This window comes from Columba livia, chromosome 7, assembly GCF_036013475.1.
Source record: "Columba livia isolate bColLiv1 breed racing homer chromosome 7, bColLiv1.pat.W.v2, whole genome shotgun sequence".
Taxonomy (NCBI): domain Eukaryota; kingdom Metazoa; phylum Chordata; class Aves; order Columbiformes; family Columbidae; genus Columba; species Columba livia.
Genome location: NC_088608.1, coordinates 17,212,065 through 17,226,154, shown reverse-complemented (window position 1 = coordinate 17,226,154; position 14,090 = coordinate 17,212,065). Strand labels below are relative to the sequence as shown.

General features: G+C 61.5%; 1 protein-coding gene across 1 annotated transcript in view; it reads right to left on the bottom strand.

The window, feature by feature from the left end:
- ASIC4 (acid sensing ion channel subunit family member 4) overlaps window positions 1-13,228 on the bottom strand; it is a 29,220-nt gene extending 15,992 nt beyond the window's left edge. The window contains exon 1 of the mRNA XM_005498608.4: window positions 12,322-13,228. Within this exon, the coding sequence (XP_005498665.1) occupies window positions 12,322-12,897 (576 nt within the window). The 5' untranslated portion in view covers window positions 12,898-13,228. The remainder of the gene's footprint in view (window positions 1-12,321) is intronic.
- Window positions 13,229-14,090: the final 862 nt, after the last annotated feature.

The following is a 14,090-nucleotide window of genomic DNA, read 5'->3' as shown; positions in this document are numbered from 1 at the left end:
TCAGGAAAATGCAATTCCCACTGCAGGCAGCATTAGCAGAGGCACTCTGCCTGCAGATGCCCCAGGAACAAGTGGCTTCCAGTCCTACCCACTGTCTGGGCTGGGGGCCTGAGGACAGGAGCTGAGCACCTGAGATGGGCAAGACTAATGTTCTGGGGACTAGAAGCTGTGGGGAGGAGGGTTGTGTGGCTGCAAGCCAGGAGAAGACCAGCCGAAAGCATTTAGCACTCTTTGCAAAGGGCTCAAGGCATCACCCAGATGCTGCCAGGGCAGAGCTGCCTGTGGGTCTGGTGGCATTTGAGTGGCAGGACCCCCAAGCACGTAACCTATTCCAGAGTCCGAGCTGCCCATGCCAGAGAATGATACACAAGCTGTGACACAGTGAAGCTCAGATCAGTGTCTTGCTGGGAACCAGTCCACGGGGAGGAGGTGCTGGGAGCAGCCCTGCTGTCCCTGGGCTGTGCCCGTGCCAGGCTCGGCCCCGGCGAGCAGCAGCTGTGGCAGAGGCAGCCAGGCTGCTGCATGGCAAGGAGCTGGTGGAATCACACATCCAGATTCCCATCTGCAAACCTCACTATTGAATCTTCTCCCCTCTGCCAATATTTGCCAAGTGTGGAAGATAGAGTGGCTACAAAAGTCATCAGTGCCAGCATTTCAATACACCCAGGCTGGCAGCGGAGGGGTGACCCCATGGGTTGGCTCAGCCTCCCAAACCCCCACCCCAGGTCCCAGCCCTGGCCAGCCGAGCAGCCCCTGTGCCCTGCCTGCAGCAGCAAGGAGAGCCAGGACCCCTCCATGCCGCTCCGCTGCACCTCTGCCCGCCTGGCATGGATGCTGCTGCCATGGGCACTGCTGCCCACACCACCTTGCCCTGGGCATTAGCACAGCCCCTGCTCCTCGCCTCACCCCCACCTCTGCCCCAGAACAGCCATCTCCACCCAGCTGGCATCTTCTCTGCAACCCTCAGTGCAGCGTCAACCCACCCCCTCCAGTACTGCCCCATCCCCTCCATGTCACCCCCAGTGTCCCCAGTGATCACTGCCCTGCCCTGCCTGCACCGTGGAGCCCCCTCTCTCCCTTGCTCCAGGCTGCCTGCACAGTCTCTGCAGTGGTCCCTGAGCAGGTGAGGTAGGACATGATGCTGAGATACAGCTCCTGGAGCAGAAGCCCAGAGTGTTATCAGCCCAGGGAGTTAATTAAGGTCATGTCAGGTGATAAGGAAACAGGATGTCAGAGCGGCAGCAGCACATGGGCGTCAGAGCCGGAAAAACTCCTTCTGAAAAGCAACTCCATGGAGATGTGATCAGCCAGGTGCTCAGGAATGGAGTGACTGTCACAGCCACATGCCTGAGGACTCTAAGGACAGCACCGTACATGCTGGACCCATGTCCAGTACAGGATGGGACAGGATGGGATGGGGTTGGACATGGGGCCCAGCTGTGCCATGCTGTGTCTGGGCAGGGAGAGACAGCAGAGTAGCCCTGGTTATCCGTCCCTGTCCTTGTGCAGGATAGACGTGCCCCAGTGCCACCAGCACCATGTGGAAAAGGCAGGAACTGCTGTAAACCTCAGCCTGTAATTAGCACATGTAATTGCAGATGCTCTCTGATTAGCAGGACCTCAGAGCCGGGCAGGCCAGGCTGCTTGACAGCTCTCATGCTGCTCCTGCCTCGGACTGTTTGTCTCCCTGCTCGGTGACAGCTTAGCCCCCCGAGGCTGAGCAGTGCCGCAAGGCTGGCCTGGCATGGTGCACAGCAGGGTGGCGGGAGCAGGCTGGGGACCCAGGGGACACGTGTAGGGGACACACTGCCAGTGCAAAGCATCTCTCCTGTGTGAGCAGCCGTGGCACCCGGTGTCCTGCCTGCTGGGTGGGAGCTGAGCCGCTGGGACATAATTAATACTTGCATCAATCTAGGCTGGATTTGCATAGCTCCTTCAGACCCATGCTGCCCGGGAAGGCGGACTGTTCCATGCCCTTCCCAGGAGCAGATGCCGGGTCAGCCCTGACACCTCTGCAGGAGGTGTCAGCTCTAGCATGGCCCCCAGTTTGCCTCCATGTGCTCCACATCCCTCCTTGCCCACCACACCCTGCAGCAGGGACACCTGCAGGCCCCCACCCTGCCCTGCTCCAGCCGCTGGAGCATTGAAGACAGATGGTGACACTTCCGTCTGCTGTGGGGGCCCAGGCTCCACAGGCTCCATCCCTCTTCTGGCTGCAAGGAAATAGCAGGGATGGCAGCTTGGGAGTGAAGGGCATGCCAGAGTTTGGAGGGTAAAGTGGGGTGGCTGAGCTGCCAACACCGCCCTGCAGCCAGAAGGCACAGAGGTGTTCATCTCTGCATGCTCACGCTGGGGTATGAGATCTATGGGAAGAATCCATGCCTAGTGACTGCTCTCCTGGGTCACCCAGCTCTCTCTTGCTCCTGCCCTGCTCCCCTGGCCCAGGTGAGCACCCCCAGCCCACCCCCAGAGGGGTACCCCAGGCAGAGCCCTGGCCCAGGAGGAAGAAGAGCCAGGGTAGGATGAAGCCTGGGGTGGTGGCAGGGACAACAGGGTGCAGGCAGGGACATGGGCGACACCCGCAACCCTTGCTTTGCCACCCTGTGGGTGCAGGTGGAGGAGGGATGGGACAGCATGGGGACGTGCGAGGTGGCAGGGCCACTGCTCCCCAGGGATGACAGACTGGCGAGACATCCCTGTGCAGCCGAGCGCAGCACCTCACCACGGCCACTGACACTGCTGACAGCCGCTCCTGGCCCCGTGACGCTGCGGGGATCACAGCGCTCTCGGCACAGACGGGATACAGAAGGATACAAGAGGAGACACCGGCACGTCTCCTGACCCCGGGGATGCCTACTGGCCCTCTGCAGCCACTGTCACCGATGTGCCTCACTCATGCCTGAACACTGCACCCATGGTACCCGCAGCACCCACAGCATCCGCTGCCCAGCCCACCTTGGGGGGTGCGGTGGACATGGCCACTAATTGTGCCTGTGGCTGGGGCAGGGGGCTATGGCCTGATTGCAGCTGGTTCAATCAGAGCCACATAGCCCTCCAGCATGCTGGGCACCCGGAATTAAACAGCTAATGAGCTGTTGGCTAGAGGGCCGGCAGTTAGTGATTAATCAGGGACTCTGTTCTGCCCAGGCTTGTGCCTCCTCTTCCCTCCTGCCATGCACATCCCAGGGGCTGGTGGCCAGCACTGGGCCAGCGGGTCCCCTGCTCTCTGCCTGCCCCACCACCATGGGCAGGGGCCAGCCTGGCTCTCCAGCCCAGCTGAGCTCCCCAACACAGAGAGGGGTCCCCAACGCCCTTGCTCCTGAGACATGGCGCCTGCAGGTCTTCCCGGCCTGTGGCTTTCCTGCCCTCCCTCCTTCTCCTGTGCTCACTTTTTGCGCCTGCCCCACCCCCCCCCGCCCCCCCGCCTGGGCACTGCCAGCAGGAGGGAACCTTTTGTTCCGCTGGGAGAAAACCTGTTGAGTCCAGCCGAGCTTAGCCGGTACTTAATAGCCGTTCAGGTGCAAAGTGTGCTCTGCCTTGTGTCTGAACCTGGAGATGAGCACAGTGAGCTGGGGGGTTCTCCACCAAGGGGCCTCCCCACCTGTGCGAGCGTGGCTGGGGAGGACCAGCCGTACAGGCAGCAACGTCTCCCAGGGACAAGGCAGGCATAAGTGAGAGCCCCGAGTCCCAGTGGGTCAAGGTGCAGGTCCAGGCCCCCCATCCAAGACCAGAAGCGTGGTACTACGTGCTGGGGCTCAGCAGCAGGTTCATGCTCGCCTCCCGCTTGCTGCTGGCATGGCAATACAACTGTGGGCAGATGGGGCTGGCGGCACCCTGCCTGTCACCACTGACTGCACAGCGCACAGAGGCACAGCTCTGAGCACAGAGGAAAGGTTTTGCAGTGTAAGCAGGGGTCAGACGCCCACAGAACCATGCAGGGAGCTGCAGAGAAGTAGCTCAAGCACGAGTGTGACTCTGCTCCCCTGCTGTGATCCCTGGCTGGCTTTCCTCCCTTTCTCAGCCCTTGCAGAGCTAGGATGTGGCAGAAGTGTGGGGACATTTCTGCCCTCTCACCCTTGCTGTCCGTGCAGCCCATGTAAGGAGTGTGCCCTGGGAATGAGCTTGTCACCTTCTCCCCGGCTACATGTCAGGGCAGTGCCTGTGACAAAAGGCCAGAGACAGGCAAGGAGCAAGTTAGAGAGAAGCATGTTCTCCCCTATTGCACAATTAATCATGAGAAGTTTTTCCTCCTTTCGTGCATGAAACAAAATTTGGCAGGGCACTCTGACCACAGGGACTCGCTGCTTGCTCTCCGGTAAAAACCTAGCCACATCTGGCAAAAAAATCACCACAGAGCATCTCCGTGTGTGCAGGCAGGGAGAATAAATGCTGGGACAGGCAGGAAAAGCCGGCAGGGCTTTGTCTGCAGCCCCTGTGCAGTGAGCACCTTCAGCCATATGTTTCTAGTGTTTGTCCCCCCTCCCCAGCACACACACAGCTGTGCTGCTTTGCCAGCACCATTATCCTTGCCCACAGACTCTCTTAGTCCAGTCCCGGGCATATAAATGCCCAGGCAGGGGCTAGCTGCCTGGGTGCTGGCAGCAGCCCCTGCATCCCCTCACTGGGCTCTCCTCCCACCCCTGGCTGCCTCCCCGTGCCCGCTCCATCCCCCAGCCTGGCTAGAGCCGCAGCCCATCCTTCCCAGACGCCAAGCAAGCCCAAGCCTCCCCAGCAGTGTTCCAGCTATTTGTTATTGGAAAAAGGGGAAAATACGGTTTTTGACAATTATTGTTTTTTCCACCTGACTGGCTTCAAACTTGTTAATTTTTTTCTTTAATGTGTGAACAGTGTCGACGGCAGCTGCATGTGAAATGACTCGACGCCCTATCTGCTGGTCCCTGGCTGGCTTTCAGTGCTCGCACCGCAAACATTGCCTTCTATAAATAAAGGCCTATATCTCATCAATGGCAGAACAGCAGCGCTTTATATAGTCGTCTTACATAAAACCGTCTCTCTTTATGGGCTTTAAACCATTTGCGTCACTTAGTGCAGCTCCGTAAACCTCCTGCTCTAGCCGCTCCCCTGCGGAGGGAGACCCGGCACGGCTGTCCCGTGCCCCACGCTGGCAGCAAGAAGCCTGGAGTCCCCGCTCTGCCTGGGGCTGCCCTTCCCCCGCAGAGCCAGGTGGCAGCTGTGTCCTCGTCCCCCCTCCCTGCCGCCTTGGCACACGCCTCCCTTCCCGCCCCCCTGGCCTTGGCACTGAGCGCTGGCGCGGCAGCCGGCACCGCCAGGCACCCTGGCACCTGGGGGATGGCCGGCACCGCCACTCTGCCCTTGTCACCCTTCTCATCCCTGCTGCGGGTCCTGGGGTAGTGCAGGTGGGGATGCTGGGAGGTGCTGCTCCATCCCCCATCACTTGGGAATCAGGGACCTGAGGGTACAGGGTGACAGGGGACGTGGTGCCAGGCTGAAGGGACTGGCTGGCTCCCAGCAGCTCTGGCTCTGACAAGCAGGGGACACAAGCCCAGCTGGAGGCTTTCCACCCCGCTGCCTGGTGAGTGCCTGGTGCATGGGGCTGCCCCTATGGCGATGGGGCGCAGGTCCCAGCCCCAGCCTGTGCAGAGGCTCCCGTGGTCCCCAGGGCCCTCAGCTCCATATGGCAGAGCCTGCCCCTCTGGCTCGCCGCAGGCACCCGCATGCACGCACCGATGGGTCGCGGGGGGGCTGGGAACTCCTGCCGGGGCTGCAGCAACACCTGCCTGCAGGAAGGCAGCCAGCACCCTGGTCGGCAGCACAGGAGCCGGGGGAGCAGAGCTGCAGAGACTGTGGTGACAAGCCTTTGTTCATCCCTGTGCCATCACAGCTGGCTACCCCAGGTATGAAGGTGGCCAGAGCTGGAGGGACACAGGGAGCCAACAGCATCATGACACAGGAACTCATGGTGCACTCTGGCCCGTGGTTGCCTCCAGTGATGCCTGGCCATGGGACCCCTGCCATGGGTGACACTGTCACCAAGGATGGGGTCACAGCAGTGTCTTGCCTGCCACAGTGCCATGTGGCATTCAGCCATGTCACCAGCACAGGGCACCTGCACCCCAGCAAGACCTGCCCCATGCCCAGCCAGCCACACTGCCTGCCATGAAACCCCCAAGTCAGTCACCCTGCACCCCGTCAGCCTCACAGACCAGTATCCCCACCACCCCATGGCCCCACAGCCCTGTGTCCCCAACAAGCACCCACTACCGGCACCAAACTTCCATGGGTGCCCCAGCCCCATCCATCCTGCAGCCACCCAATGTGCTCACCCCGCTCTGCAGCCAGCAGCACTTGGGGGACACCACCCCACAGACCTCCATGGGTGCCCTGGCCTCGGGGGACGGTGGTGTCCCCTGATCTGCCTAGCCCGGCACGTGGGACCAGTCTTGTGGCACGTTCCGCATCCCTGGGGAGCCACACCAGACGCAGGCGTCCTGGCCGCTGGCTCCCCCCGTATCAGAGACAGGCTTATTAAGTGTGTGATATTAAATTACCCAGATAAGAGCGTAAGAGCTTTTAAAGTCAATTCATTAAATATAATTATGAAGAGAGCTTTTTTATGCTCACGGTGATCCGATCTCAATCAGGGAGACGGTGGGAAAGCCGCCGGCTCCTCCAGCATCTCCGCTCCCCCGCCGCGTTGCCCCCGCACCCCCCTGCTCCCCTGCCTTGGCCCCCTCCCGCTGCCCCGGCACCCCCGCCCCAGCGTCACTGCTGGAGCCGGTGCCACCCCACTGGGTTGGGGTGGCATGGGGGTCTGCCCAGCAAAAGGGTGGGAGAGGGGAGGCGATGGGGGTGAGGTGTAAGGGCCAGTGGGTTGAGGAGGAGGGAAGCGGGGTATGGAGATGATTGGGTAGAAGAGCCAGTGCCCGGGGAGCTGAGCGTGGGCTACTCCCAGCCACTGGTCCACTTCCCCACAGGATCCAGCCCCCTCCCTGTCCCCTGCAGAGCAGCCTCCTTAGGGACCTAATGATGCATCCTCTTTCCCCAAGCAGGGTGGGTGTGTGCTTCTCTCCCCTCCCACAGTCATTAATGGTGCTTTGCAACCAATTAATACCTGCCAGCCAGCCAGAGGCTGCCCGGACCCATGGATGGATCCCTCACATGCAGTCTAGCTCTCCCCATGCCAGCCCTTCACACCAGGACCCCCTCTTGCCCCATTCACCTCCAGCTGCAGCCCGGGGTGCAGCCACATGCGGGGCTGAGCCCATCTTTCCTGGGGCAAAACATGGGGTAGCAGGGATTCCAAAACCACCTCACACCTCCCCAGGGATCCAAAAGACAGCCAGATCACTAGGGCTTCCTATGTCCTCTTGCCACATTGCCCCATGACCCACGGTGCTTAGGGGCTTTGCAGTGACACCCCTGTGTTCAGCCAGGCCTTCACTGTCCCACCTCAGTACCCCAAATCCTCAACACTTCCACATCCACCCATGTGCTGCCACAGCCTGGGCACCATGGGACAAGGAGCAGCCGCTGGTAGAGAGCAGTGTGGACTCCAAGCTGGGGTCCCCGCAGAAGGCTCCAACGGGGGCTGGTAGGAGCAGCTACCCGCTGCTGGTAGCTGCTGGACTGACATTTATTTTTAGATGTGAATTGTATAAATTAGCATTTCTCAGTGGATTAAGCAGCAGGAATTGTGTAAAATTAAATGGCAACGAATTGCATTAAAGTCCCCCGTTTTCTGGCACAAGCAACGTCTCGAGCCGTGCCCGGGCGGCTCATGTGTAACGGCACCAAAGCTGCCGCTGTCGCAGCTCTGGACAGGAGCACAACGAACCTGCGATGTGTCTGCACCACCCGGGACACAGACCTGGGGATGCACAAGCACAGTGGCTAGGCTGTGAGAATGAGGGGTCTGGACAGGCTGTAAGCCCCCAGGGAGGTGGCTCAGATGCTGGGTTGGGGCTGCAGGATATGGACCCACTGAGCAGAGCACATGGGCACGGCCGGGCTTGGCCAAGCAGCTCACAGTCATGGGATCGGCAAGGGATGCTCCATGCTCTCCTGGGCACGGACACGGCCAGCCCCAGCCCAGCCAGTCCCTGCAGCCATGTCACCCTCCAGCAGGGATGACACTGAGTTGGGACCCACACAACACTGCCTGATCCCAGAGCCCCTCCATGCTCCAGCCAAGGCAGGTCCTGCAGTGTCTGGAGCCCAGTGAGCAGCTGAGGGGACCCAAGAAGCCCCCCGAATGCCAGGGCACACTCAGCTCTGGACGCGGGGGAGAGGGGAAATGGCGTGAGTGAACATCAAGGGCTGAGCAGTCATCAGGTTGGGCAGGGCAGCTGAAGAGCAATGAGCCCCGCTCTTTTACCCAGCATAAAAATAGGCTGAAAATGTGACATTTATTAAGTACAGTTCTGGCAGAAAGGTCAGTGTGAGTCCCCGTGTTGGGAGCTGTGCGGGTTGCAGGGGGGATGTTGGCAGAGCCTTGCTGGGAGGTGGCAGGGGTGACAGCCTGCTGCCCCCCCCCGCCACGCACCCCCCAGCCAGGATCTCTCAGGATGTGTGTGGGATGCAGCTGAGGATGCTACTCCAGTCTCGGCACAGGGGCTTTCCCCTCCAGGGTCTGCGTGGGGTACTGGGGACACCTCCTGCACTGCCCACATCCCAGGCGGGCGGGAGGCCCTGCTTGGAGAGCTGGGGCTGGCGCCAGCTCTGAGAGGTGCTGCCAGCTCTCAGCAACCTCCCCGCTCCCTCCCAACCTCCCCGCTCCCCCCCAACTTCCAGCCCTGGCAGGACTGGATTCAGCAGCCACACATCAGAAACAAAAGGCTTTTGACAGGGGACGTGGTTTTGAGAAAGGCACGGAGCTCCCGCCTGGCCACGAGCAAAGCCTTCTGCCACAGTCACTGCTAGTGAGCAGGTGGGATGCTGCTGCCAGCTGGAGGAACCACCTCCACGTACCTCCTCCTGCAGCCCCCAGAACCCTGCCCACCCCAGCTGCCTGTACCCCTGTCCCCAAAGCACAGCTGTGAGGGCTCTCCCTTCCCACAGTGTCCCCCGACATGTCCAGCACTGGCCATGGGCTGTGGGCGTACTGGAGTGCCAGACACGGGGGCAAGTGTGAGCCACCTGCCACAGCTGAGCCCCAGTCCCGTGGGGACGCTTCCCAGCCTCCTGCTTAATGGCACGTAAAGAGCGCTATTGATTTCCCGTGCCGGCGCTGCACGCTTCGCACGCTGGGCATCACAGCTGTGCTCGCCCAGTCGGCGGGACCCTGCACCCACTGCCCTCCCCAAGGCACTGGGTATTGTGCCAGGGGCAGTGGGCAGCAGGCAGGGGCAGACCAGATCTGTGTCCCTGGGCAGGGAAGAGACCAGAGGGCTGCGGAGCACAGCACGACTCGCAGGGGTGGGAAGAGGTTTCTCCAGGGCTCCAGCACAGCCCTATGGCAGCTGACACAGGGGGCACATTTGTCAGCGGGGCTGCAGGGGAGCCTTGCTGTGGCTCAGGGCTGTCCCTGCCGCCTGGGGAGATTTACAGCCCAGCCAGGCTTTATTACACGGAAGATGCTTACGCTGAGGATTTTTTTTCCCCATAGTTTCTTAATTTGCTATCCCATAAAGAATGTGGATTTGTGACGTTAAATAGGGGAAGATCATTTACCACTCGTGGCTCTTACTTAAAGGATCCGCACAAGTTATTTATCGTGTGAGCACAGGCTGCAAGCGGCAGCGCACAGGGACACGCTCCAGCCTCGGCACTGCTCCTGCTCCCAAGCAGGCAGCTGGCCGGCGGTGCCCCACAGCTTGGCCATTCTCATGCTGTAAAACTTCCAGCCTCTGTCTGAAGTCTGTCTCATGCCCAGAGGGAAGGAGGGACTCCAGCACTCCTGCAAGCATGGCTACAGGAAAAGCTCCTTCCCTTCTCTAGCATCCCTGGGGACATGACCTCTTCTCCAGGGACTGCTCACCATGGGCCAGGCACCCTAGGACCCCAGAGCCCACTGAGATGTGCTGCAGTTTGGGAGCCCTCCATCACTGCTGGGACATGCTGTGACTCATGTATCCGCCCACTGCAGCGGGGGTACAAGAGCGTTCCAAATGGAAATGCACACATGGGGACCCACGACTGAGACTGTTGAAGCCTGGAGCTTCCTGCTGCATGACAACTGCATGCAGGGCAGACCAGCTGCCCCTGCATTGGGGCCACAGCTAGGAGGCATGGGAGCACCCAAGCCCACGCACCACAGCGGGACTCACCCTGACTGCCAAACAGCTCACACTGTGTTTTAGTTATTCCCAGGAGAAGGCACAAGGGACCAGTTCAGCTCGGGGAATGGGAGTAGGAGGCTCCAGCTGCTGATGTGATGCTTCAACATGTCCCGCTGTTGCCCAGCATGGCTTTGGGACATGGTATGCAGCAGAGAAGTCACATCTTCCCTCACCCCTCCCCACACTCGTGCCCTGCAGCCTCTGCTGCCCCAGGTTCACCTCGGTGCTCCAGGCAAGTGAGAGGTACACCCCTTTCTCCTAACAGCCCCTCATGCTTCAAAGGCCAGGCTGGGGGGCTGAGCTGGGGACAAGGGCGTGGAGGCTGCAGGAGCCCTTGGCTCCCCTCCCTTGGGCTAAGGGATGAGGGTTGTCCAGCACTAACCATCCTCATGCCTGAAGCCTGCTCCAGTGCACAGTGCACTCTGGAGCCCGGCTGCCCGGGCATTCCCATGGCAGAACCGTGAGCAGCTGACGCAGGCAGGCCAGATGTCCTGTACGGCCACCGGGTGAGAAATCATGTCCCAGTGACTGTCCTGGCAGTCACCCTCTGCTGCCACACAGCATGGCACATGCCACACACCATGTCCACACTGCAGGAAGCTTGTACCCAGCCCCATACGCCTGAGTTCTGTCCTGTCAGCCTCACAGTGCGGCTCAGCACAAGCAAAATCTCACTGCCATGCCATGCTGCTGCCCAGCACAAGGCTGGGCTATTCCGGAAGCCAAAGCTGTGCAGGATGCCCCAGAAGGACCTCAGGGGCAGAGCCAGTGTGGCCAAGCCACGTGCAGGACTGTCCAGCACTGGAGCCCCTTGATCCCACCATCGCTGAACCACACTTCTCCCCGGCAAACTCAGACAGCTGGCGCAGAGCACGCACAGAACCCAGCAAAATGTCATGAGGAATGGGGTCACCTCACTGCTGCCTCCTGCTCTTCCCCACCCCACCGCAGTGCCCCACGTCACCCCCCACACAAGGCAGCCCCTCTGAAACAGCTCTTTCCCAAGCACAGCATCACCCTGCACAGTGAGCAGGCATTGTATCAATGGGCACAAAGTGAAACAGGACATGCTGCATCAGCCATTTCCAGCCCCACAGAGCCACCTCTTCCCCCCCCAGCATCCCGCACAGCCTGTGGCATCGCATCCCCCTTCCCGGCATGGAGCGGGCTCTGGCTGGCAGCACTGCTCCCGGGAGCGCAGCGAGCCAGCCGAGCAGTAGCCCCTGGCAGCCGTAGGAGAGAGGCAGCTCATTTCCAGAGTCATTATGGTCTGAAAAGGGTCCCATCAGGTATTCTGCCCGTTCAGCACATTTATTTTCCCAAACCACAGCGGGGATTTGTGATTCTAGGCTCAATATTAGTGAGAGCTGCATGCCGGTGGTGCCCGGCCGGGAGCTCACTGCCTGGGCATGCAGAGTGCTGCCGGGGGGAGACCCTGCCAGCAAGCCCCGGGCAGCGAGTGGTCAGCCCCAGGCAGCCCCCGACTCGCCCGGCCATAGCTTTGCCTCCGGAGCAGAGCCGCTTGGCGTGAGTGTGTGTCTGTGCACACATGCATGTGCAATGCTGGCAGCTTCCAGATTCACACACATCCTAGTGCCAACCCTCTGAAACACAGAAAGGCTGCCCTACATGCAAAGGGGTCTCTGTCCACCTCCCTCAGCCACCCTTGCTTTGCAAAGCAGCTGGTGTCAGAGCACTTCAACCCACGAGGAAGTGCAGGCTGGAGCAGGGTTCTACACCACAGCTCTCCCCCTGCCTGCTGCACACCCACTCCAGGGACTGCTGAGCCCCACTCCCCCCTTGCCCCCGCTCCTGCCTGCGAGCCTTTACGGCACGGACCTGCTGGCAGCCCAGTGCTGCGGCACACAGCCCTCCCAAGAGCTCCCACAGACTATCCTCTCTCTCTCTCTGTGTGAAACTTGGAGGGAAACTCAAACAGAGAGAGATGCAAACTTCAGCAGCCGGAGTGAGCCAGGGAGCCCTGCTCCGGTGAGGCGCAGCAGGGTGGGTGCCCCCGCGCCAGGTGGAGTCCCCAGGGAAGCTGAGTCAGGCGTGCACTCACCACAGTGAAATCACGGGAGGAGCAGTTCTCGCCGCTGAAGTTGCAGCTCTTGAGCATGTCATCGAGCTGGTGGCCGGTGCGGTTGACAATGTCAGCCATGTCAGGGTCAGGATAGAGCAGGTCCGTGGCCTTGTGGCCATCCCGGTCCTTGGGGGGCAACCCGGTCATGTTGGCCAAGTGGAAGATGTCGGCATCGGTGAGTGCCGAGTGGCGATAGCGGTTGATATTGCAGATGGTGATGGCAGGGAAGACCATCTCACGGATGGCCTCCTCATCCAGGGCCATGACGTGGGGGTGCTCCAGGTAGAGCAGCGCTGACTTGGCCGCCTGGTAGAGGAAGAAGGCGAGCGAGACCAGGAAGGCAAATGCCCAGAGGGTTTGGCGCACACCCAGGCGCCCAGATCTGCAGATGTGTCCCAGGCCGTGCAGGGTGCTGGCGCTGGCAAAAGTGGCCAGGTCCCGGGAGCGGGGCCGGGCAGGCTCCTCAATCAGGCTCTCCTTATCCCCTTCTTCTTTCTCCTTCTGCTTCTCATCCTCCTCGGCAAATTTGATTTTACACACGATCTCAATCGGCATCTGCCCCGCACAGCTGGTGTGCCCAGCCAGCGAGCTGCCCCCTGGCACGGGCAGCGGCCGAGAGCCCGGCCAGGCACTGGGAGGGGGCTCGGGTCCCCCCCAAGCCCCAGCACGGCGCCGGGAGGGCCGAGCCGTCTCTGGAGAGAAGCACAGCCCCTCTCAGCAGCTCTGAGCCGCCGCTTCCCTCTTGTCTCACCAGTCGATCGTCTCCTTGTGCCTTCGCTTATCAGCACAAATACAGCTGTCAAAAACCCCTCTCTCTCTTCTCCCTTGCTCTGTCTCTCTGCCTCTCTCCTTCGCTCCTGTCTGGTTAAGACCCCGGCAGATATACACAGCATTTAGGCATCATGTGCTAATAAAATCCAGGGAATACTTAATAATTCAAGACATGTCAACATTATTTCATCGTCAAATAAAGAGCAAGCGCCAGAGAAAAGAGGCAGTGTGAAGGGCCCGGTGCCTCTGGGGCAATGAGCCACGCTGCACCCTCTCCTCAGACCCAGCTCCGAAGTGCTGCCGGAGCCACTTGTTTGAATGGCTCAGGAGCTGTCAGAGCCGCGCCGTGCCGTGCCGAGCTGAGTGGAACCGAGCCGTGCTGTGCCGCGCCGTGCTGCTCTGCGCGATGTCGAGCCGCGCCGCTCCGCGCCGTGCGATGCCTCTCCGTGCCGTGCTGTGCCGAGCCGAGGCGAATAGTGCTGTGCCGTGCCGTGCCGAGGCGGGCGGGGCGCGGAGCCTGCCCCCCGCTGCTGCCGCCGCCGCCACGCTCGCCGCCTCGCCCCGCCGTGCCCCGCCGGCCCGTGCGCCCCGGGGCAGAGCGCGGCGCGGCGCGGCCGGGCTCGGCTGGGCTCGGCTCGGCGGGGGCGGGCAGCCTACGGGCAGCTCGCCCGGCGGCCCCCTCCTGCTCGCCCGCTTGCGGACTCCTCCTGCCTCGGCGGCTCCCTGGCCGTTAACCGCCTCCCTGCCGCGGCCCGCCGCGCCCCAAGTCGGCGGGCGACGAGCCCCGTCGGTCCCGGTCCCGGCACCGGCCCCAGCGAGACGCGGCCGGCAAGCAGCCGCCGGAGCGGGACTGAAGACGGGGCGCCGGGGTTGCACCTCCCCGTCCTCCCCCTTTACTCCCACCCCGCGCTCCTCGGTGCCCCGGAGCCGGGAGGGCGGCAGCACCCACACCCACCCCCTGTGTCCACCACCCCCGT